At 45.9% G+C, this 24,184-nt stretch overlaps 2 protein-coding genes across 9 annotated transcripts in view; one reads left to right on the top strand and one right to left on the bottom strand.

Moving 5' to 3' along the window:
* Positions 1 to 172: 172 nt before the first annotated feature.
* Positions 173 to 16,321, bottom strand: STOML1 (stomatin like 1). The gene is given in 11 exon segments (XM_070418601.1): positions 173 to 232; positions 915 to 1,080; positions 1,082 to 1,154; positions 1,595 to 1,684; positions 1,687 to 1,781; positions 11,836 to 11,843; positions 13,218 to 13,404; positions 13,714 to 13,777; positions 13,780 to 13,864; positions 14,875 to 14,990; positions 16,300 to 16,321. Coding segments are annotated over 10 exon segments (882 nt in total). The 5' UTR covers positions 14,929 to 14,990; positions 16,300 to 16,321.
* Positions 16,322 to 18,406: 2,085 nt separating this feature from the next.
* The window catches only part of PML (PML nuclear body scaffold), a 46,397-nt gene continuing 40,619 nt past the window's right edge, over positions 18,407 to 24,184 (top strand). For all 8 annotated transcript variants that reach the window (XM_070430501.1, XM_070430491.1, XM_070430528.1 and 5 more), the window contains exons 1-2: positions 18,407 to 18,656; positions 20,339 to 20,805. In XM_070430501.1, coding sequence (XP_070286602.1) covers positions 18,522 to 18,656; positions 20,339 to 20,805 — 602 coding nt within the window. In that variant the 5' untranslated portion in view covers positions 18,407 to 18,521. The remainder of the gene's footprint in view (positions 18,657 to 20,338; positions 20,806 to 24,184) is intronic.

Raw genomic sequence — 24,184 nt, 5'->3', positions numbered from 1 at the left:
GCCTCGCCCTGCCGCCAGTGTCTCCCAGCCTCCATTCATTGGCAACTGACTGGGCCTGAACCTTCTCAGGGCCTCAGTAATCTAAGGTGTAGCGCCAATGCCTCTTCCTCCAAGATGCCCCTCTGGCTTGGTGCCAGGCTTAGGCTGGGCTGTGGATGGTCAGCCAAGGCTGCTACTTTAGGGCCCTAAGAACAGCCTCCAGTTTCATGGCCATTGCTAGGTTGCCCTTCACCTTGAGTAGGGGGATAGACATGCAATGGGGAAAAGACGATTAGCATGTCCCACTGGGTGGAGTAGAAAGTAGTGATTAAGCATTCAGGTTCTATTACCCTGGGTTCAAATCCTATTGGCTATGTAATTGCTCAGAGCCTCAGTTTCCAAACTGGAGAATGGGAATGATGATACAACCTAAATCATAGGCACACAGTGAGAAGTAGGTGAGCTAATGAGCAAAAAGTGCTCAGCACAAACCCTGGCACACAGTAGGCCTACAGCATGTGCAGGGCTCTTGGTACAGGAAGCTTGGCTATCTGAGTTGTCCTGCTGATGAGCACAGGGTAGGGAGACAGAGGTCTGGATAATCATCATCTGCAAATGGTGTCTGAGCCCCTGATTGCTATGGTTCACTCTAAACTGTTGACAGCATCAGGGGAAATCTAAAACAGGCCTGGAGCCATGCTGATGGCTCAGTGGTTGAGTGTCTACCAGGAGTTCACGTTCGATTCCTGGTCAGGGCACATGCCTGGATTGTGGACTCAATCCCCAGAGTGGGGTGTGCAGGAGGCAGTGGATTAATGATTCTCTCATCATTGATGTTTCTATCTCTTTCTCCCTCTCTCTTCCTCTCTGAAATCAATAAAAATATACTTTTTAAAAAAGATAAAAATGGACCCGGGGTGGAGGGCAGGGGCTACAGGCAATCTTGGTGGGAAGGAGCGGGTAGGGAGGGCAGTTGCACCTATAGTTAGGTCCAGGGAGTAGACGCTCTGGGTGTCACTGGGAAGGACCACACTGAACTGGTAGCAGGCCCGAACTTGGCTGACCAGGTGGGGCTGCAGAGTAGTCAGCAGTCCCTTGGCCAGGCTGCTTCAAGCTGGGCCTAGCACCAATGTGAGGGGCAGGCAACTCAACTTTGCTCACCATCTCCAAGATGTCTGGTGGGGGTAGTCCACAAGGTTGGGGAAGTGGCAGAGAGGGGAGGTCAATTTGCTGCCAAGGTCAGGATCACTGTGGCCTCCATACCTTCGCAATAGTTCCCTCTTACACCCACTTCAGGTCTGTGTTCAACTCACTACTCAGCTAAGAAGTCACTCTTAAATTTTCATCCTTAACTCCCTAACCCTATTTCTAAGCTATTCCAGTCTGAATGTAAATCTCTTTTCTACCATGGCCTCCACGCGCTTAGAGACACCTAGGCTCTTCCCACCGCCTCAGTTCTAGTCAGCTCCAGAATCGGAGTGGCCTGAAAAGACAGGCAGAGAATGGACTGCATAAAGGTGCTTGCTTAAGGGAGCAAGTAGCAAAGCTCAGCCTGTGCTGGACACCAAGCTGAGTGCCCTGCTGAGCCCCCCACCCTTTGCAGGAGGCTCCTCACCTGGCCCCGGGGGCAGGGTACCTCCTGCCAGTGAGTAAATGCCCCTCCCCAGGAAATGGAGAGCCAGCTGCTGGAGGGGACTGTCCAGCTGGGCCCAGCCGGACTGTCCTGTGGTGGCTGTAGCACAGCCTCCACTGCCAGCTCCACGTGGTCCACCTCAAGCCCCCGGGCCCTGGTCACGTTGTTGCTCTCCAGTTGGAGGACAGTGTGGGGATAAATGGAACTCATTCAGCACACCGTCCTGGAGCACCTTCTTTGGGCAGGCTCACGAGGCACCCCCTTGACAAGTTTCTGCTTGGGAACATGGGCACAGGACAATACAATCCAGCTGTGCGCTACTGGCAGTAAGGTGCTACTGGCAGTAAGGTGCTACTGGCAGTAAGGTGCTACTGGCAGTAAGCAGCCAGGAGAGGACCAGGGAGGACATGGGGCAGTGAATTATACAGGTGAAGGGCAGAATGTGCACAAGCTCGGACAGGAGAGGCTGGAACATTCTGGAATTGCAAGTTCCCTTTAGTTAAACACTCAAGTGTGGGCTGGGAGGCTGGAGACAGCTGAGGGGATGAGAGGTAGCTGTTCCTGCTCACCTGGATTTATTCTGAGGCACAAGGAGCCCCAGAGAGGCGTTTAGCAGGGAGTTGACAGAGCAGACTTGCTTGTTGGAAAGATTCTCTTGGCTGCCATGTGGACACTGGGTTGGAGGGGGCTGAGGGTGAAGGCACAGAGACCAAAGTAGGATGTGGTTTCAAATTGCCAACAGAAATGATGTGGATCTGGTATCAGGCAGACAGGTGGCTGTGGAGCCAAGATATATCCAAGAAGGAGCACAATTCTGTAAACTATATGAAGCTACAGCAAGATACTAGAGAAAGAGAACCACTGGGCTAGTCAGCTGCCCAGATGTGTGATGACAGAGAAAGTAGTGAGGAGGAGTCAGGTTTGTGGGAAGCCACGGCTTGCCAATACTGTCATGAGCGTGCACCAAGGAACGCAGGAGACTGATGGACCTTGAGAGTTAGCAGGGCTGACGCTAGGCACCGATTGTTCGTGCTGAGATAGTGATGGCTCGAAGCAATCTCCTGACCTGATAGCCTCCAAGTACAGTGGGGCCTTGACTTACGAGTTTAATTCGTTCCGAGACCGAGCTCGTTAAGGAGCTTGTTAACTCAAATTACTCTGTCAACTCAATGCAAAAAATCGGATGAGAGACAGCTGGTATCTCAAAAAACTCATTAGTCGGGACACTCGTAAGTCAAGGCCCCACTGTAAATGTTTACTGGACCTTACTGATCTTTACTGACCTTTGAGACTGTCTGTCTGCTACTTGTTTGCCATGCTTTACTGAGGGCAAGATGTGTATCTAAAACTGAATAAAAAGCAGACGGGACCCAGTCTCGGTGTGTCTCTTCAAGAAAGGGGGTCCACCTGCCTCCCATGCCTTCTAAATTCATGTTTTATTGTACAGCATTTTCATTTGTGCGTCAGCCCCTCCTTCAGATCCTGAACCTCTTCACAAAGGTCGCAGCAAGGTCGCTGGTGTGGATCATGAGTGTGGGTATTCGTCTAGAAGGGCACACAGCAGGCGACGCAGAATTGGGAGTAGGTAGGGGAGGGATGATAACTTTTTTTTAATACATTAAGCTTTAATGTGTATGGCACAGCCAGCTGCCCAATAGGCAGTTGGATAAATGGGTCCAGGGTGCAGGAGAGAGTAGGACTAGCGCAGAGTGGTGTAAATAATTAGTGTCCAGAGGTAGCAAGGGCCCCAGGTAAATGAGCCTTTCCTAGGAGGTCATAGAAAAAAAACAAAACAGAAACTTGGAAACTGAAGGGCAGGAGGAACAAGGGTGACCAGGAAGAAAAAAGGAAGCTGGGGTGCAGAGTAATGGAAGTCCAGGGAAGCAGATGACTGATCTAGAGTAAAAGAAGGATGGGTGCACAGAGTCAAAGTCTGACACCGGGTGATGTAGAGGAAGGACTGAAAAGTGCCCTCTGCATTAGCAAGTGGGAGTTCACTGTGATGACTGTCTTAGGAGCCTATGGGAAGCCAAGACTAAGAACAGGAGGAAAGCAAGGAAAGGAGAGAGAGGCAGAAAGGCAAGAAGAAGAGAGGATGAATGGATAAAGTGAGCCAGGTTCTGGGCCAGAGCATTTTTGGTGCAAGGATGAACCTCAGACAGAGTAAGCAGATGCTTCCAACATGGCAGGAAAAATAGCACAGCCCTGGCTGGTGTGGCTCAGTTGGTTGGAGAATCATTCTGTACAATGAAAGATCATGGGTTCAATTCCCGATCAGGGCACATACCCAGGTGGGAAGCAACCAATTGATGTTTCTCTCCTCTCTCTAAAATCAGTGGAAACATCCTTGGGTGAAGATTAAAAAACAAAAAAGCACAGATGTTGATGATTTTGGAGGGTGATGCTGGAGGAGGATGAAAGAGTTCTTGTCCTAGACTTCTTTCTCCTGAGTCTTAGGAGGCAAGGCCTGCAGCAGAAAGTGACAGGTGAGGGTGGGAGGCTGGGCCAAGGCACGGAGGGGTAAAACAGCTGGCCTGGAGCAGCTAAGGAGAGACTAGCAAGTAAGAGGTGGGGAATGTTCAATCCTTCAAGATGAAATGTAGGTGAAAAGGAGAGTGAGAATGAGAAATGTATACCTGAACCAGGGCTTAGGGAGGTGTGCAGGCTTTCCTGAGATTTCATTTTAACCAGAGGCACTGATCCCACTTTACCAGCAGCCAACTGTGTCTTGGAAATGGGCCCTAAATGATTCTAACATCTTGGTGTGAGACTGACTCTCCCCAGACTGCCTCTCTCAGTTTTCTGCACAGCAAAAAGAAAAAAAAATTTTTTTAAAGAGGATAGGTTAAGAAACCTCTGGGACAACAACAAGCATAAAATATTTGCATTATAGGGGTTCCCAAAGGAAAAGAGGAAGAGTAAGAAATTGAAAACCTACTTGAAGAAATAATGATTAAAGTTTCCTGACCTGGCAAAGGAAATAGGCATACAAATCCAAGAAGGGCACAGTCCCAAACAAGATGAACCCAAAAAGGCCCACACCAAGACACATCACATTAAAATGCCAAAGGTAAAAACAAAAAGAGAATCTTAAAAGCACCAAAAGAAAAGCTCCTAAAAGGGAGCTCCCAGAAGATAATCAGCTGATTTCTCAACAAAAACGTTGCAGGCCAGGAGGGATTAGCACAAAATATTCAAAGTGATTAAAAGCAAGTACCTACAACCAAGATTATTCTACCCAGCAGGACTATCATTTAGAATCAAAGGAGAAAGTGTTTCTAAGACAAGAAAAAGCCAAAGGAATTCATCACCACCAAACCAGTATTATTTGAAGAAAGGTTAAAGGGAATTCTTTAAGTGCCACAACCTTCACGGCAGGGTTCAGGATCTGAAGGAGGGGCCGATGCACAAATGAAAATACTAGACAAGAAATATGAATTTAGAAGGCATTGGGGGCCAGGTGGAGACCTATTTCTTGAAGAGGCACACCGAAACCTGGCCTGGTCCGCTATTTATTTACTTGAATACACATTTGCCCTTTAACAATGCATACAGGCATATCAAAGGTAAAGTTTGGTAAACAGTAAAAGGATTATCAGGTTAGGGAATTGCCTTGAGCCACCACTATCTCAACACTTGATGCTTAGCATCAGCCCTGCTAATGCCCAAGGTCCATTGGCCTTCCACATTCCTTGGTGCACTGACAGTATTGGCAAGTGGTGGCTTCCTGCATTTAAGAAGAAGAAGAAAAAAAGATAAAATATATGAATAATAAAATGGCAATAACTATATACCTATCAATAATCACTTTAAATATAATTGATTAAATGATCCAATCCAAAGACATAGGGTGGCTGAATAGATAAGAAAACAATACCCATGCATATGCTGCCTACAAGAGACCCACTTCAGATACAAAAACACACACAAACTGAAAGGAACAACAACAAAAAGCTGGGATTGATATATTAGAGATATATAGACTAGATAGACTTTAAAACAACAAAGACAAAAAGAGACATTTCATAATGATAAAGGGGTCAATCCAATAAGAAGATATAACCCTTGCAAACATTTACACACCCAATGTGGGAACCCCTAAATATCTAAAGCAAATATTGGCAGACATAAAGAGAGAGAGGTCTATAGTAGTACAGTCATCATAAGGGACTTTAATACCCCATTGGCATCAATGGATTGATCTTCCAGACAGAAAACCAACAAGAAAATAATAGCTTTATATGATACATCAGACCAAATGGACTTAAGAGGTATTTTAAGAATATTTCACCCCAAAGAAGCAGAATATACATGCTTTTCAAATGTACATGGAACATTTTCAAGGATAGACCACGTGCTGGGCCACAAAACAACTCTCAATAAATTTAATAAGATTTAAATCATAGCAAGCATCTTCTCTAAACACAATGGTATAAAACTAGAAATCAATTAGAAGAAAACTGAAATATACACAAACACATGGAGGCTAAATAACATGTTATTACACAATAAATGGATTAACAATGAGATAAAGAAAGAAATAAAAATATATCTTGAGACAAATAAAATTAAAAACACAACACCCCAAAAATCTATGGGACAAAGCCAATAAAGTTCTAAGAGGAAAATTCATAGCAATACAGGTCTACCTTGAGAAAGAAGAAAAATGTCAAATAAACAATCTAACCTTCCACCTAAAAAAACTAGAAAAAGTTAAATAAAGTTGATAAAACTTTAACCAGCCTCATCAAGAAAAAAGGCAAGTAACCTAGTAAATAAAATCAGAAATAAAAGAGAAGTAACAACTGACATCACAGAAATACAAATGATTATAAGAAAATATTATGAACAACTACATGCCAACAAATTGGACAACTTAGAGGAAATGTATAAATTCCTAGAAACATACAATCTCCCAAGGCTAAATCAACAAGAAACAGAAATTGTGACCAGATCAATAACTACTAACGAAATCAAATCAGTAATAATAATAATAAAAACTCCTAACAAACAAAAGTCCAGGACTGGAGGGCTTCAGAGGTGAATTTTACCAACATTCAAAGAAGAATTAACCCCTCTCCTTCTCAAACTATGCCAAAAGAAGGTTCCCAAACTCATTTTATGAGGCCAGCATTACCCTAATACCAAAGCCAAAGACAGAACAAAAAAGTTATAGACCAATACCCTGATGAAAATAGAAATAGAAAATCCTTAATAAAATATTAACAAATCAAATTCAGCAATATATTAAAAAGATCGTATACCATGATCAAGTGGGATTTATTCCTGGGAACCAAAACTGGTTCAATATCTGCAAATCAATTAACATGATACACCACATAAATAAAATGGATAAAAATCATATGATCATATTAATAGATGTAGAAAAAGTACATGACAACATCGATTTATGATAAAAGACCTCAGCAAAATGGGAATCGAGGAAACATCTCAGTATAATAAAGGCCATATCTAACAAACTCACAGCTAACATCATACTCTTTAGGGAAAAGCTAAAAGCATTCTCTAATAAGACTATCAGCACTTTTATTCAATACTAGAGGCCCAGTGCATGATATTCGTGCACTGGGGAGGAGGGCGTTCCCTCAGCCCAGCCTGCACCCTCTTACAGTCTGAGACCTCTGTGGGGTGAATAGGCCTAAGACAGCAGTTGGACATCCCCCGAGGGGTCCTTAGTGCTGTCACAGGGGCAGGAGAGGCTCCCGCCCCTGCCGCTGCACTCACCAGCTGTGAGCCTGGCTTCTGGCTGAGTGGCGCTCCCCCTGTGGGAGTGCACTGACCACCTGGGGGCAGCTTCTGTGTTGAGTATCTGCCCTCTGGTGGCCAGTGCACGTCATAGTGACTAGTCATTCCGCCGTTTGGTCAATTTGCATATTAGCCTTTTATTATATAGGACTAAGGGCCCAATACATGAATTTGTGCACCTTGAAAGGAACTGTGAGCTGCGAGGCTGCGGCGGGCACAGGGGCGGGTCTCAGCCCATCCTCCATGCCCCCGCCTGGTCCCTCCCGCTGTGGCCCCCTGGTCCCCTGTCTGCCAGCAGCCCTGCTCCTGCCACCGCCACTGACAGCACTAAGCGATCGGAGCCAGCACTAGGTGCTGGCAGTAGGTGCAAGTGGAGGCTCTGGTGCTGGCAATGGGTGCAAGCGGGGCCTGTGCCAGCTGCAGGTGTGAGTGCCAGGTAGGACCGTGGCACGTGGGAGCAAAGAATTTTCAGTAACCACTAGAGGCTCACCCCAATGACAGTGACCCGCACCCCGCCTTGGTCTGGTGTCCCCACTCACCTGCTCCACCATTCTACCGTGGTTGACACCCGCCATGTTCCGCGCTCTGCCGCCTGCTGCCAATACCCACCATGTTCCGTGCGTGCCCCCTGGTGGTCAGCACACGTAATAACAACCGGTTATGCAGTTTTTTGGTTGTTCTGCCATTTGGTCAATTTGCCGTTTGGATATATATATATCCATACATACTAGAGGCCCGGTGCACAAAAATTTGTGCACTCGGGGTTCCCTCAGCCCAGCCTGTGCCCTCTCGCAGTCTGGGACCCCTCAGGGGATGTCCACCTGCTGGCTTAGGTTTGTTCCCCGGGGGATTGTGCCTAAGCTAGCAGTGATACATCCCTTGGGGGATGTCTACTTGCCAGCGGGCCGAAGCTGCAGTTGAACATCCATAGAACTGCTGACGAGGCAGGAGAGGCTCCCACCATCGCCGCTGTGATGCTGTCAGCCTGGCTTGTGGCTGAGCAGAGCTCCCCCTGTGGGAGTGCACTGACTACCAGGGGGCAGCTCCTGCATTGAGTCTGCCCCCTGGTGGTCAGTGTGTGTCATAGTGACCAGTCATTCCCAGTCGTTCTGCTGTTAGGGTCAATTTGCACATTACCACCCTAACGGGTTTGGCTCAGTGGATAGAGCGTCAGCCTGTGGACTGAAGTCTCCCAGGTTCGATTCCCGTCAAGGGCATGTACTCTGGTTGTGTACACATCCCCAGTAGGGGGTGTGCAGGAGACAGCTGATCGAAGTTTCTCTCTCATCGATGTTTCTAACTCTCTATCCCTCTCCCTTCCTCTCTGTAAAAAATCAATAAAATATATTTGAAAAAAAATTGCATGTGCACATTACCCTTTTATTATATAGGATAGAAGCCTGGTGCACGGATGGGAGCCAGCTGGTTTGCCCTGAAGGGTGTCCCAGATCAGGGTGGGCAGGGGACCCCCAGCTCCCTATGATCACCCACGCCGCCCCTGCTCACGATCGCTGGCTCTGCCCATGCTCAGGCCTAACACCTCTGGCCAAGGCATTAGGACTGGGCAAGGGACCCCCAGCTCTCCACCATTGCCAACTCGGCCCCTGCTCCCTGCGATTGCTGGCTCCGCCCTAATGCCTCTCACCCTGGCATTAAGCCTGGGCAGGGGACCCACAGCTCTCCAAGGGATCTCCTGCTCCACCCCTTCCCAGGCTTAACACCGGTGGCCAAGGCATTAGGCCTGGGCCGGGGACCCCAAGCTCCCACCATCGGCGACTCTGCCCCTGCTTCCCATGATCGCTGGCACCGCCCCTGCTCAGGCCTAATGCCTCTGGCCGAGGCATTAGGCCTGGGCAGGGGACACCCCCAGCTGCAGCCACTCCACGATCGCGGGCTCCGCCCCTGCCCAGCTCCCATCACTGGCTCCACCCCTACTTCCCACTATCACTGGCCAGTGCGGCAAAGGCGCCCGATTCTCCGATCATGGCTGGGGGGCAGGGCAAAGGCGGCCCCCAGGGCCGCCTTTGCCCTGCCCCCCGGCTCTTAGCTCCCCCCTGGGTTTCCTATCACTGTCAGTGCCAGGAGGCTTCTTCTGTGCTTTCCCTTTCGCCTCCCTGCATTGTGCCTACATATGCAAATTAACCGCCATCTTTGTTGGTGGTTAACCACCATCTTGGCTGGTGATTAATTTGCATACCTCGCTAATTAGCCAATGGGAAGGGTAGTGGTCGTACGCTAATTACCATGTTTCTCTTTTATTAGATTAGATATGGTATTGGAAGTCAACACAACAATCAGACAGGAAGGAAGGAAGGAAGGAAGGAAGGAAGGAAGGAAGGAAGGAAGGAAGGAAGGGCATCCAAATTGGAAAGGAAGAAGTAAGACTGTCATTATTTGCAGATGATAAGATGTAACAAAAAACACAGGTTCCACCCAAAAGCCAAAATTTTGAGACAGGCACTGGTGCAAAAGGAAAAAGATTTTATCTAGGTGCTAGAACCTGGGAGAGTGGTGGACTCCAGTCTCAAAGACCATCTCCTCTTCCTGCTCAAGCCCAGAGTTCTTACAGGGATAGGGAGAGGAGGGCTTTTTTCTATCCAATTATCTTGCTAGCTTTCAGCACTGGGGCCCTGTTCATTCATCTTTCTAGCTTTTTGGCAGCTTGGTGTAAGAACCTCCCCCAGAGCCATCATAGCCAATGGGGGAGATTCTTGGTGCTCCCTGACTGTCTATGTAGTGGGGAGAGTGCTGCAGGATCCACCATCAGGAAGCCTAGAGATGCTATAGCTCTCAGTCCACCTCCCTATTGGTTGGAGTCTGCAGGGCACCCCTGGATTTCCATGGCAGTGTCCTTTACATAGCCCTGGCCTAGCCCGTCTCTCTGAAGTGGCCAGCCAGGCTCTGATTGATGGCTGCCTACCATAACAATGGTACTATATAGGAAACCTATATAAGATTCCCCCTCCCCCAGCCCCCAAAAAAGCCCTATTAGAATAAGTGAATTTAGTAAAGTCGCAGGATACAAAACTTATATTCAGGCATTGGTTACATTTTAATACACCAATAATAAACTATCAAAAAGAGAAATTAAGAAAATCCTAGCCCTAACTGGTTTAGCTTAGTGGATAGAGTGTTGGCCTGTGGACTGAAGGGTCCCGGGTTCGATTCCAGCCAAGGACACATGCCTGGGTTGTGGGCTCAATCCCCAGTGGGGGGCATGCAGGAGGCAGCCTATAAATGATTCTCCCTCACCACTGATGTTCCTATCTCTCTCTTCCTCTCTGAAAATCAATAAAAATATATTTAAAAAAGAAAATCCCATTTACAATTGCATCAGAAAGAATAAAATGCCTAGGAATAAATTTAACCAAGGAAGGTAAAAGACCTGTACTTGGAGTACTATGACATTGAAAAAAGAAACTGAATAAGATATAAATAAATGGAAGCATATACTGTGCTCATGGATAGGAAGAATTAACATGGTTAAAATGTCTATACTACCCCAAATAATCTAGAGATTCAATGCAATTCTTATCAAAATACCAAAGGCATGTTTCACATAATTAGAACAAAACGAAAAGATAACCTATTGAATGGGAGAAGATATTTGCCAGTGATACATCCAATAAGGGGTTAATACCCAAAATACATAAGAAACTCATACATACAACTTGACATCAAACACACACACACACACACACACACACACACACACACACACACAAAAACAATCCAATTAAAAAATGGGCAGAGGACCTGAATAGATAACTTCTCCAAAGAAGACACAAATATATGAAACGATGGTCAAAGTCACTAATAAAGAAATGCAAATTAAAACCACAATAAGATATCACCTGTCAAAATGGCTATTATCAATAAATCAACAAACAAGTTGATGAGGATGTCCAGAAAAGGGAACCCTGTGCACTGTTGCTGGGTATGCAGATTGGTGTACCTGTTACCTAACTCAAGGAGTTCACCACTTGGGGGGCATTGATTATCCTTAGTTTTATTTAGTTACAGCAAGTAAAGGAGATTCACATCCAAAGCTCTATCTCCCTGATGGGAGGCTTAGCCATTGCTTATATATACTACTAGTGGCCTGGTGCATGGATTCGTGCACATTGAAAGGAAATTAATTAGAAGAAATATTGTAATATCACTATTTACCCTTTGTCTATAATAGAAGTGTCAGAGATGAAAGAAAATTAGTGAAATGTATTAGTATATGAAAATAATATATAAACTGATCAATAAATAAACAATAACAACATGATATGACAACAAAGACATGACATAAAAACAAAAAATTATATTAAAACAAAAACAACAGTGATAAAAACAATGACTGGTAAATTGACTAAACTTATTCTAATATCTCCCTGTATACCACATTAAGAGTAAAAACACTTTGAGTGCTTGACTAATTTCCCTTGTGATGAAGTATTTACTAGTACAGCTTTAACTTAAATGTCACACACTCTTCGAACTAGAGAGAAAGCAACATATAGCTGACCATGTCTGAAAATGGGTTCAGGTAGGAATACACCTACTATGTCTAGAGTTTGTCCTTGTGATTTATTAATAGTCATTGCAAATGTTGGCATCATGGGAAACTATCTTTGAATTAATTTAAATGGGAGGCCAGTGTCAGACAGGGACAAATCCTTGGAATCAAAACAACCTCTCCTTCCGCAGATTATGTTAATACTTCAGCTTTGATTATGTTAGGTTGCAATCTTTTGATAATAAATCTAGTACCATTACAAAGACTGCATTTATTATTAATATTTCTGAGTAACATTATGATTGCACCTACTTTCAATTTTAATTTATGACATGGCATTCCTGAAGGAGTAATACTATTAAGAAATTCGCTGGGGAAATTTTCCTTTTCAGCATCATCAATTGAATCGATGGAATCATCACCCAAATAGGTGTGAAAATCTCCATCCAGTGTATCCAAAATTTCTTCATTTAATTTATGAACATGCTCATTTTTTGGACAAAGAATCACGTGTTTAGATATGTTTTTAATAGTATCTATAGATTTACTAGTCCCAAAGGTAGCTTCAATAATAGATCCATTACAAATCATTTCAACAAAAACAGCCAAATTCACAATCGACAATGACAGATGGAAACATACACATGCAATTGTGCCAGCGAGAGCTTTATATGTATTGCGCATGTGCGAGTCAACATTTATTTCTAAATTGCCAGTGTGCGTCAATTGGACGGTCTGTCACTTAGCCTTTTATATAGATAGATTTGGTTAATTAAATGTTGATTTCTTGTTTGCAGTTGGCTACACTTAATATGGTAGGGTTCTTGTCAAGCACATCCTGTGTACAGCTGCTTCTGCAAAATATTGTGCTACATTTTAACACTTAGCAAGAATGGCATTTAGTAAGAACACCCAGACCTTGAAACCCTTGTCCTCTATAACATAGCCACTATGGAAAACAGTATGGAGATTCCTCAAAAAACTAAAAATAGAACTACTCTATAACCCAGCAATCCCAGTTCTGGGTGTCTGAAGAAATCCAACATACTAATTCAAACTGTTATATACATATCTATGTTCATCACAGCATTATTTACAATAGCTACAGTATGGAAGCAACTTAAGTGTCCATTAATAGGCAAATAGACAATGAAGTGCTACATACATACTCATAGTCCCACCCATACCACTGGCTCTTCAAAAGTTGTCACACTCTTCATGCATAGGGTAGACTGAGGCCTAAAGGGATCTGCTGCTTTGCTCAAAGTATCCCGCAGGCAAGGGAGGCCCAGGTGCCAGCCACTGAATTCTGCCATGTGAAGTGCTGCCTACCAGGAGCTGGTTGCTGATCTTGAGCTTCTCCATCTGGATTGCCTGCAGAGGCCTCTTGAGCAGGGCCTTGGTCATGGCATTCTGGGCTATGGCTGTGTTCAGGTCCTTCACAGTCATCACTGACAATACTGGAGCCCTAAACTGGACATTGGCCCCCACAGGCAGCATGGCCCCATTCTTAGATCGGGGGCAGGGGGCATGAAAGAGGAGACTTTCAAGGGGCTGAAGCTGCAGGGAGATCAGGCCCACTGAGACCACCCAGCTTGATCCACCTACCTGGTCACTAGAGCCTCATGGACAAAATGGTGTCCTCAAGTATATGGGGTTAGGTATTTGTAGCACGAATGGGCTCCCAGCCTCTAGCCTCAATTTTCTGCTCTCCTCCATACTCCCCTTCTCCTAACTCTGATGGCTACTCATAGGCCAAGTTACTGGCACCAGGATACACTCTGCACAGCCCCCATTCTCTCTGTCCAGGAGAGCCAAGAAGCCCCTCACCTTGCAGGGAGGGACGTTGAAAGCTCGTGTCCTCAGATCCACCCTCTGAAAGGAGCCAATGAAGGCAGGAGCAAAACCATGCCAGGCTCTTGGGGGATACGGATCCAGCCCAATAGAAACACAATCATCTGATCATAGGTGGGCACAATCTGCTCACAATGGCAAAGGAAGGGTTGAGTGTGGTAAGCCCAGATTGGCATTGATGTCTGCCCAGGGCCCTCCCTCACCTCTCTCCCCTTGCCCTGGGCAATGTCAGGTATCCTTAAACTGTGTTTACATGAGAAAACCAAGGCTCTGAGGGGTTAAGTGACTTGCTCAAAAATCACAGTCCCTAACTGAAATAGGCAAGATCTGAATGCAGCTCTGAATGACTCCAGAAGCCATGCTCTCCACTACCACACTGTTTCTTGATCCTCAGAGAAACTTTTCTTTTCTGTGGTCTGAAGATAGATGTGACTCAACCCAGAAAACTGTTTGTCCTTGAATTAGTTAGGATCAAATTCTGGGCTGCTCCATCAGCAACCCTAAGCAAAGGGCTTTGCCAACTTCAGGTGCTGGAGTCCTCAAAGAAGTAAATATATCCACATCGAGAAATGAAGGCCCAGAGAGGCAAAGTGACTTGCCCAAGGTCACAGTATTTGTTTCAGTGGCAGTTTTAGGACTAGGATTTAGGACTTTTTAAGGACTTCCTTCCAGACTACACCAAACCCAAAGTCTTTCTAGAAAAGTTGACCATGGCCTAGGGCTGCACAAAGAGCCAGGCCTGCTTGGCTTCCACTTCACTGTGGCTTTCAGGTGTGATCCTCAACTATAGTTCATCCCTTTCCCATCTGCAGATACCCCCTGTGGAAACAAGGCCTAAATTCCTTTCACTCGTTATCTCTGGGGCCAATTTTAGTGTTTTCCAGTTCCAATTTAGCCTAATCCAAAGGCAGGAAGGTTTGGCAAAGATATCAGTATGCACCTTAACACTATTGTCCAGAACCCAGGACTTGGGAGTTTGGTTCCTGTATGACTTTGGACAAATATGAGCCTCAGTTTCCTCAACTGAAAGATGTGTCCTGGCCCAGCCCATTTTCCAGAAGTGTGATAATATACTTAAGGGAAGGAGACAGAGGACAAAAAGTTCATCCATCAATGCTCAGTATGACCCAACCACCCTGGGGATCTCCAGGGCAAACCAGCCAGAAATGGGGAAGGTGACCAGCAGCATCAAGAACCCCAGGAAACTGATGAGGCTGTGGCAGAGGCAGGAAGACCAGGTGTGGGATACATCTGAGGCAAGAGCACAAAGGCAGTCAAGGAACACCAACTGGCTGGCCGGACAGCTGCAGGCACAGTGAACATGGTCAAGTGTACCTTTTGCCCACCTCCCTTCCTTCTCAGAGCTGTCTGCCTCCTTGCCTAATACTCCGATATCTTTGGTTAGGTCCTACTTAAGGATTGTTCCCTCTTCCCACACATCAAAACTAATCTCTCCCAAGTCCAGCCTTCACAAGGCTTTCTCTGCTGGACAATGGTCATTGGATCTGAGAAGCAAAACCATGTGATGCCTTCCTTATTGGGCTGAGCAGGAATCAATCTTCTTGTCTAATTTATATTAACTTGGTACAGAACCAGGAGTGGGTGGGAATCTGAAAACACAGGTTGGGTTGAACTGAGTGCTGCTGGCATAACCCATCCCTCCTCTATCATAAGCCCCAAAGGTGTGCTTTCAAGGAGTCCTTTTGCCTAAAGGGATAAAGCATTAATGGCTCACCAATCAATAAGAGCCATAGGTGAGGACTAAGATGTTCTTTCCTAGCTCACAATTCTTTACCCCCTAAGGGCCATCAAATACATGCTTTAGTTGAAGAGCTTCGGGTGGGAGGTGGGGAGAGAGGAACTAGGAAATGAGGCTCACCTCATGGCCCCTGCAGAAAAGGAACCCTTGGATGGGGCAGCTGTCATTACAGGAGGGTTAGGGAGGGACCAAATCCTCCAGCGTTTGGTTGTCAGGCTGAGGAACGTGAGATCTGAAATGTGGGATTCAAGGCTTTGGAGCAAGACAGGGCCAGAGTTGACACACAGGCAGCTGAGGGCCTTTTTTTGGCCTGTGTCCCTCCACCAGGAAACAGAGAGGTGCTCAAGCTCAGGGAATCTAGTGGTTGATTTTCTGCTCTCCTCCCTACTCCCCTGCGAGGGGGCAGAGGGAATTCTGCCACTTCTTGGCAGCCAAGTGCCCTTGGCGAGCAGATGATCTTCTATGCCTAGACCTTGGTTTCTTTCTCGTCAAAATGGGAACTTGAAACCTCAGCCGAGGCCTAACAGGCTGAGCCGAGGAGGAGTGAGGTGTATGGGGCGGACCGAGGGGGGCTCCTTGGAAGATGAGAACTGAAGGCTGCAGCCCCGAAGCCCCAGAAGGGTGGATCGGCGCCAGCATCCCAGCGTCCGGTACAGGCCCCTCTCCACGAAGCGTTTCCCCTCGCTCCCTCCTCTTTGGGAGCGACTACGCGAGACCAGCCGACTTCTGACAGGCACAGAGCTCGGGCCTGGGGATGCCGGCCGGGTCCCCCGGGTCCCTCTGCGCTGGACGGCCACTCACCAGCCCCCGGCCCCACGCCGCCCCGCTCCCGGAACAAGCGAAGTTCGACTGGGAAAGAGTCCACGTCCCCCAAGGGCAGCGCCGGGTACCCACACCTGAGGAGCAGGGCTCTAAACAGCCAGTGCCGGAAGTGATCTGCCCGCCTCCGCCCCGCCCCGCCCCTCCCGGCCGCGGCTTCCGGCTTCTCGGGAGTCGCACGTCGCCACCTGCGCTAGGAGGACGGAACTGCGGACGCGGGGCTGGGAGGAAAGGTGGTCCTTGCCTCCTCCTGCTTGCTACCCCTCGGCTTTGGAAAAGGATCAGGAGGGACGTTGGCTTTGAAAGGGATTTTTCAGGAGCCGAATCTTATTCAGAATCAAGGAAATTGTACCATTCCCTCTCCAAACTCAAATACTGGGGTGTGTATGCTGGGAAGGGAGTGGAGGCTTATCTGGAATTAACGTTTCTCCAGGGCATAATCAGCAAATTACTCCACTTTGTGTACCCACAGCCCAACAAGCAGGATCTGGCACAGAGTGGATCTCAGTACTTATTTGTTGACTAGCTCACTGTGGTTAAGGTGGGGCGGGAGAACCTGGACTTTGGCACAAAAACAGAAAAATTTCATGTGTGGACCTCAGGAACGAGGAGTTAGCACAGAGTTATGATGGGGCAGACCCTTCAAAGCATCTAGAGGTGAGATTCTCAGTCCTTAGGGCCAGAAACAGCATATCTCTTGGTCCAGTTACCCAGAGGTAACCTGTCTCTTCATGGTTTGAGAAAACCCAAATGCAAATGGGGAGTTTATTCTGAGAAGCATTAACTTCTAATAGGGCATTGAGGCAAGCTGTCTTCCAAAATGAACAGAGATTAATAAAATTTTCCTTGTCACAGCCACATGCTAGTTGCCTCCTTCTGCCCCTCAGCCCCTCAGCAATAGCCCAGTTCCAGGTCCCTTCTGCAGAGAGCTGCTCACCATCTTTGGTTTTTCCTAGTTTGATGGCCTGATTCTAAAACCCTAGGGGTACTGATGGGGTTGGAAGGTGGGGCAGGCTCCTGAAGCCTCTCCCACTTCCCTTCCATACATGTCTTCAGACTATAAGCCTTTACAAGAGCAAAGCCCTGTCACAACCCCTCCTAGTCTGTTCCAAGCTGGAACAGCATAGAATGGGTACACAGTGGTTGGGATGGTTTGAAGTTTAGAGTCAAGGGTACTGGCTCAGGGAGGCTACCTGGAGCTGTACTTTCTCCCCTCACCAACTGGGGGTCTGGCACACTTCTCTGCTGGCCAAAAGCTAACTTGCTCTGTCTCCTCACTCTTCATACCCTGTCACCAGCTTCCCCCATCCCCCACTGCCTAAAATCTACCAGCCTTTCCAACTGTGACCCAAGGCATCATCCTGTTCTTCTCATCTGCACTCAGTGTCCTCCCAGTGTCTCTGACTCAGGTCCCCCTTGTGTCCCACAGCCACTATCCTAGATCAGGCCACCTGCCCCTAGGTTGTCAGAGTGACTTTCCTACCATGCACAGTGAATCACATTGTTCCTAGGTACCAAACTGACTCTACAGTCCACAAAACTGGCCCATCTCCTTATCTATGATCTTGCCCCAGTCCTTCCTGGGCTGACATAGCTCATGGGTCCCCTCTTAAATCCTGTTTCAAACCTTCATGCCTTTGCATGCACTATTCTCTCTGTTTAAAGTGTCTTCCCAATATTTGAGTCCCTGGTAAATTCCCACTGTTCCAAGTCCCAGCTGAGGAACCTCCTTTCCAGCCAGTCTCAATGCTGTGTGAAAATCTCTTTTTGGAGCCTATCCTTCCACTAGATCTGGGATTCTTCCAAAGCAAGGGCCATGTCACTCATCTCCATGCCCCAGGCTCCCAGCTGGGGGCCAGCACAAAGCTGTGCCGTGTGAGCTGATGAATGGCCCAAAGCCCAGGGCGGGGCTGCCCCTCTCGAGTCAGCTCAGACACTTTGCTGTTCCCCCAGGTCAGCTGTGCTCTACTGTCCTCCCTCTCCCTCCAACCCGCCATGGGCGTGTCTTCCAAACGCACAGTTCGGCCTCTCCGCTCCTAGAACCGCCCCCAGTTACTGTTTCACTTCCTTTCCAGTGACTGGCCCAGAACCGGCACCTCCCCTTTCGGATAGCTCCGGAAATTCAGTGCTCTCGCGCGTGAGTCTCATCAAGCTTCTCCCGCCCCCCAAGATCAAAACTGAGAATCGAAACTGCACTGGGTTCCATGCAGCCGGAGCCTGCACCCGCCAGATCTTCGGGGACCCAACAGGACTCCGCACTGCCCGACATGTCCACCATGCCTCCCCCGGAGTCTCCCTCCGAAAGCCAGCAGCCCAGCCCGGACCACAGCCCCACAGAGGTACTACTGGGTTTGGGGAGATGGGGTTTAGGCTTTGTGAATTTGCTGTGATGGGAGGAGAGGTGAGAAGGGAGAGGGAACTTGGTCAAGTACACAGAAGGAAAAGACCAGACCCTCTTGGCTCGAGTAGGAGTAGAGGAGAGAAAAGATGAAAAAAGATCACCAGGATGAGTTAAGGGAGCCTCTCTGGGCTGCTATTCTCCACTGAACGAACAGTGGCACCTCGGACCGGACTCTCCTACCCGCGCTGGCGATATGCCTCTTTGCCCCTGCTCTGAGGAGGCCCCAGAGTAATAGCCCAATTGCCCAATCCTGGAGCATGGCTCTGGCGGGGGGGGGGGGGGGGGGGGGGGGGGGGGGGGGTTGGGGGGGGGTTGGGGGGGGTTGGGGGGGTTGGGGGGGCGGGGGGGCGGGAGCGCTCACATTGGGGAAAACAAAACCTAAGTACCAGTTCCGAATGGGAGAGGTGAATCAGTTAAGGCCTCGCAGCTCCTGTGGTTTCTTCTCCAGGAAGCCTTCTAGATACTTCTCCTGGAACACCTTGCCCGCCCAACCCCCTTTCCCAAGGCAGGTTTTCTACCTGGAAGCTTTCCCTTAGTCTTCTCCTGAACAAACCCCCAGCCTCCCACCTCCAAAAGGAGCTTCTTAGATCACTTGCTCTATGTTCTTCCAGGCCCTTTTAAAAGCACAAATAACACCAGTTGTAGTAATTTGTATTATTTGCATAAGTACAACTAGGAATAATATTGCTTAATATTACTAGTTAACTCTATGAGCATTTATCGTGTGCTATGCACTGTATTAAGTACTTTTTTTTGCATTTTTAAAAATCGTGGTAAAATATACACAAGATTTGCCATTTTAGCCTTTTCTAAGTATACTACTTAGTAGCATTAAGTACGTTCACAATGTTGTGTAACCCTCACGACCTATTTCCAGAACTTTTTCATCACCCAAACAAACTCTGTACCCTTTAACCAATAGCTCTTTATTCTCCCCTTCCTCCAGCCCCTGGTAATCTCTAATCTACTTTGTCTCTGAGAATTTGCCTGCTCTAGATATTTCATATAAGTGGAATCATACATTTGTCCTATGTCTGGCTTAGTTCACTTAGCATAATGTCCTTCCTTAAATGGGAAGGCTGAATAATATTTTGTTGTATGTACTCCATTTTGTTTATCCTTTAATGGACACTTGGGTTGTTTCCACCTTTGGAATAGCATGCTCCTGAGAATGTGGGTAAATATGTATCTGTGTGGGTCAGTGGTTTCAGTTCTTTTGGATATAAATCTAGGAGTGGAATTGCCAAATCATATGGTAGTTCCTCAAAAAGGTAGTTTACCTTTATGAGGAACCATCAAACTTTATAGAAGGTTGATACTTAATGTATCTCTTCTAAACTGAGTTCAGTGATAGTAGGGATAGAGGTATCCTATTTATCTTTGTATCTCAGCGCCTGATGGGAAGTAGATGCTCAATATGTTGTTGAATTAGAGTGGGAAGGCCTGAGTAAATGGGAAATTGAAATACTGGTAAGCCTGGGTTTTCATCATCCAGTGACTGCCTGGAATGAAATATGAAGTCCCATTCCAGCCTCCAGCCATGGGGGCAGGTGACCTATGATGGTGGTGGGTGGTGACTCCTGGGACTTAAGGTCTCACCCCTCTCCTCTGGTCCCCCAGCAAACTACGGAGGAGGAGTTCCAGTTCCTACGCTGCCACGGCTGTCAGGCAGAAGCCAAGTGCCCTAAGCTGCTGCTTTGCCTGCACACACTGTGTTCAGGATGCCTGCAGGCCCCGGACATGCAGTGCCCTATCTGCCAGGCGTCCCTTCCTCCTGGCGCTGATGGACCGGTCCTGGATAACATCTTCTTTGAGAGTCTGCAGCGGCGCCTGTCAGTGTACCAGCAGATTGTGGATGCGCAGGCCGTTTGCACCCGCTGCAAAGAGCCGGCAGACTTCTGGTGTTTCGAGTGCGAGCAACTCCTCTGCGCCAGCTGCTTCGAGGCGCATCAGTGGTTCCTCAAGCACGAGGCCCGGCCCCTGGCCGAGCTCCGCGGCCAGGCGGTGTGCCAGTTTCTGGACGCCACGCGCAAGTCCAACAACATCTTCTGCGCCAACTCCAACCACCGCAACCCTACACTGACTAGGTGAGCCGGTGGGTGGGTGGCGCATCCAAGAGCCAGGTAGCCGGTGAATGGGGAGCAGGGATCTGGAGTCACAAAGCTGAGAATGTGGGACAAGGCTTCTTGTGTAACTCCAGGTGCGGTCCACAAACAAGTAGCATCAGTAGCGATGATCACAATTTACCAATATTCTGTGCCACACTAGTGGATCGTAATAGTTTCCTCCTATAGTAAATAATACTGCAGAATCATCTTTGCACCCTATTCCGTAATTCCTCTAGAACAAATTTTTAGAAATGCCATTGCTGGGTTAAGGGGCATGAAAATTTTACATTTTGATACATGCTACCAAACTGCCTTTTAGAAAGTGAAATTTTCCATAAGGGCTGCCATGGGATCTCTATATAGCTGGATTCTAAGATGAGAGAGATGCAGGCAGTTTCTGTCTGAAAAGTCAAAGCCTAACCACCGCGCTATCTGGGAATGTATGTATGGAAAAAATAAATTCCAGTTATCATTATTTTCATTAAACAGCATAAGATTTCAATTATTTTTAAAAATAAATAATACTATTTATATGGTTCAAAAATTACAAACAAAACTTATGTAGAGAGTGCTAAGTCTCTGTTTCTCTTTATGATCTGCCTAATTCCCACCACTTCATCCTCCTCCCATCCAGGTAATCATTGTCACTAGTTTGAATGTTTCCAGAGTTTCTTTATGAATATATACACAGATAGAAGTTATATAGTCTTTTGAGGTCTTATTTATACCCCTTTTGGCCAAAAAAGTAGCATACCTATGTGAACTTTGGGACACCCTCCCCCAATAAATGTCTTGTGTGTTGTGTGCTTGTTCTTGGGGATGTAATTTTAAAGTGAAGAATAGGGGACCCTCTGAGAACTGCATTCCTGCTGAGCTGACTGTGGCTCACTAGGAGGCTTACCACCTGCACTTCCCACTGCCTCTCTTCCCAACCCCTACCCCCCCCCCCGCCCCCCCCACCGCCCGCTCCCAATTCCTCAACAGTGATATTATCATTTGAATTTGGATTTCTTTGCTTCGTTTTAAGGTTGAGGTTCAGCGGCTTTTCATATGTTTATTTACCATTTTTTCTTCATTTGTGAGTTGCCTATTTGGGTCCTTTGCCTTATTTTCCCCTTGGAGGAATTAATCTCTTTAATTGTAGGAGGCTGTTGTAGTGCAAACACAATACTTCACACAGCATAAGGTATTGGTGTTTAAGTTTTTAGTTTTATGTAGTCCAATCCATCAATCTTCCTTTATAGCAAGGATGGGGAACCTTTTTCTGCCAAGGGCCATTTGGATATTTATAACATCATTCGAGGGCCATACAAAATTATCAACTTAAACATTAGCCTGCTATAGTTGGTCAAACATTTAATGAACTCACCCTTAATGCCTTGGCAGGGCCAGACCAAATGGTTTCACGGGCCTCATACAGCCCACCGGCTGGACATTCCCCACCCCTGCTGTATATTTTCTAGCTTTGGCCATTCTAGGAAAGATTTTTTTCCCATACCAATGTTAAAAATATTTTCTTATATTCTATTTTAATATTTGTATGACTTTATTTTTATAATTAAATCTTTAATTCAAATGGTATTTATTTTTGTGTGTGGTATATATAAGGTAGAAACCTTCACTATTTTTCTCTCCAAATGAAAAGCCAGTTTTTCTCAATTTTCATTGGAAGATTTTAATAATCCACTCTTGCCCCGATTTGAAATGCCCTAAATAATCATGTACTAAATGCCCATGTAGTCATGAGTATGTTTGTAAATCTCTGTTCTGTGCCAGTGATCTCACTATTTCTATGCTAATCCGTATGCTATATGGAACTCTGTGGCTTTGTGTTTGATTAGGGCAAGTTCCTATTCTTTAAAAATAACTTGCTTTTCTTTTGCTCTTTCTTATGCAGTTTCACAACTTACATATTCATTGGGATTTTGATTGAAATTGCAGTAAAAATGGGGTGACTTGCCCTCATCCCTAGTTAAATCTTTTGGGTTTTATAGTTTCTTCATATATGTCTTGAACTTTTTAAAATTATAGTTAAATTTTGAATATTTAATAATATTGAGAATAGAATGTTAATTATTTCTAATTGGTTATCATTAGCATTCACTAATCCTCTCAATTTATGTGTATTAATTATATCTAGCTAATTATATCGAGCTCTTATTCTGTAAGTTTTTCAGTTTCTTTTAGTTTTTCTAGGTAACAATCATATCATCTGAAAATAATAAAAACTTTTTCTTTCAGTATTTACCCACATTACTTTGTGGCTTAGTTTCATTGGCCAGAACAGTATTGAATAATAGTATTTAGAAAAAGCAACTTTATCTTGTTCCTGTCGTTCATGAAAAGTTTTCTTATGTTTTCTTGTTTAGTATCATGCTTATTATTGACTTCCTTAAGTAGCTTTTAAAAATCACATTGAGAGCCCTAGCTGGTTTGGCTCAGTGGATAGAGCATTGGACTGTGGGCTGGAAGGTCCCGGCTTCGATTCCGGTCAAGGGCACATGCTCAGGTTCTGGGCTTAATCCCCAGTGCGGGGTGTGCAGGAGGCAGCCAATCATTGATGTTTCTATGTCTCTCTCCCTTCCTCTTTGAAATCAATAAAAGTATATTAAAAAATAAAAAATAAAAATCACATTGAGAAAGTTGCTTTTCCATTTCTTGTTTACTAAGAATTTTGTTTTATTTTTAACAAATAAAAATATTTGTTAAACACTCGGGAATGAGTGTTCTTTTGGACTCTATTAAGGTTGCCCTTCACCTTTTAGTATTATGAATTATATTAATAGGTTTCTTTATGTTGAGCCATTTTTTAATTCCCAGGAGGAAATCTCTGTTTGGTCATAATATACTGTTATTGTTTTAATTCATAACTAGTTTCCATTTATAATATTTTATTTAGGCTATTATCTATATTTATAGATGTGATCAATTTTTATGAATATGTGTGATTTCTTTTTTAAGTTTTCTTTCAATGAATACTAATCTCTTTCAATGAATTTGTAAGCTTTCCTCTTATGAACATAATCGTATATAATAAAGAGCTAATATGCTAATTAGACTGAACAGCAGAATGACTGTCCGGACTGGATGATGTCAGGGCTGCAAGGGCCAGCTGAGGCAGCCGGGCTGCGAGGGCCAAGCTCCTTGCATGAATTTTGTGCATCGGGCCTCTAGTAATATATATAAATTACTTAGCATAGTGCCTTGCACATATTTGCAATAAATGTTAAAATCTTACTATTTATATCCTTTCTCTGCTCTACAATTTAAAGGATGTAAGCAATTGAGGCTTATAGAAGTTTCTTGAACAACTATCTGAGACTGGTGCCTTTTTTGAAGAGTAGATTATTTTTCCATG

This window comes from Myotis yumanensis, unplaced genomic scaffold, assembly GCF_028538775.1.
Source record: "Myotis yumanensis isolate MYYU_CA2020_CCGP unplaced genomic scaffold, mMyoYum1.0.hap1 SCAF_1, whole genome shotgun sequence".
NCBI classification, from domain to species: domain Eukaryota; kingdom Metazoa; phylum Chordata; class Mammalia; order Chiroptera; family Vespertilionidae; genus Myotis; species Myotis yumanensis.
This window is presented reverse-complemented; position numbering and strand designations above follow the sequence as displayed.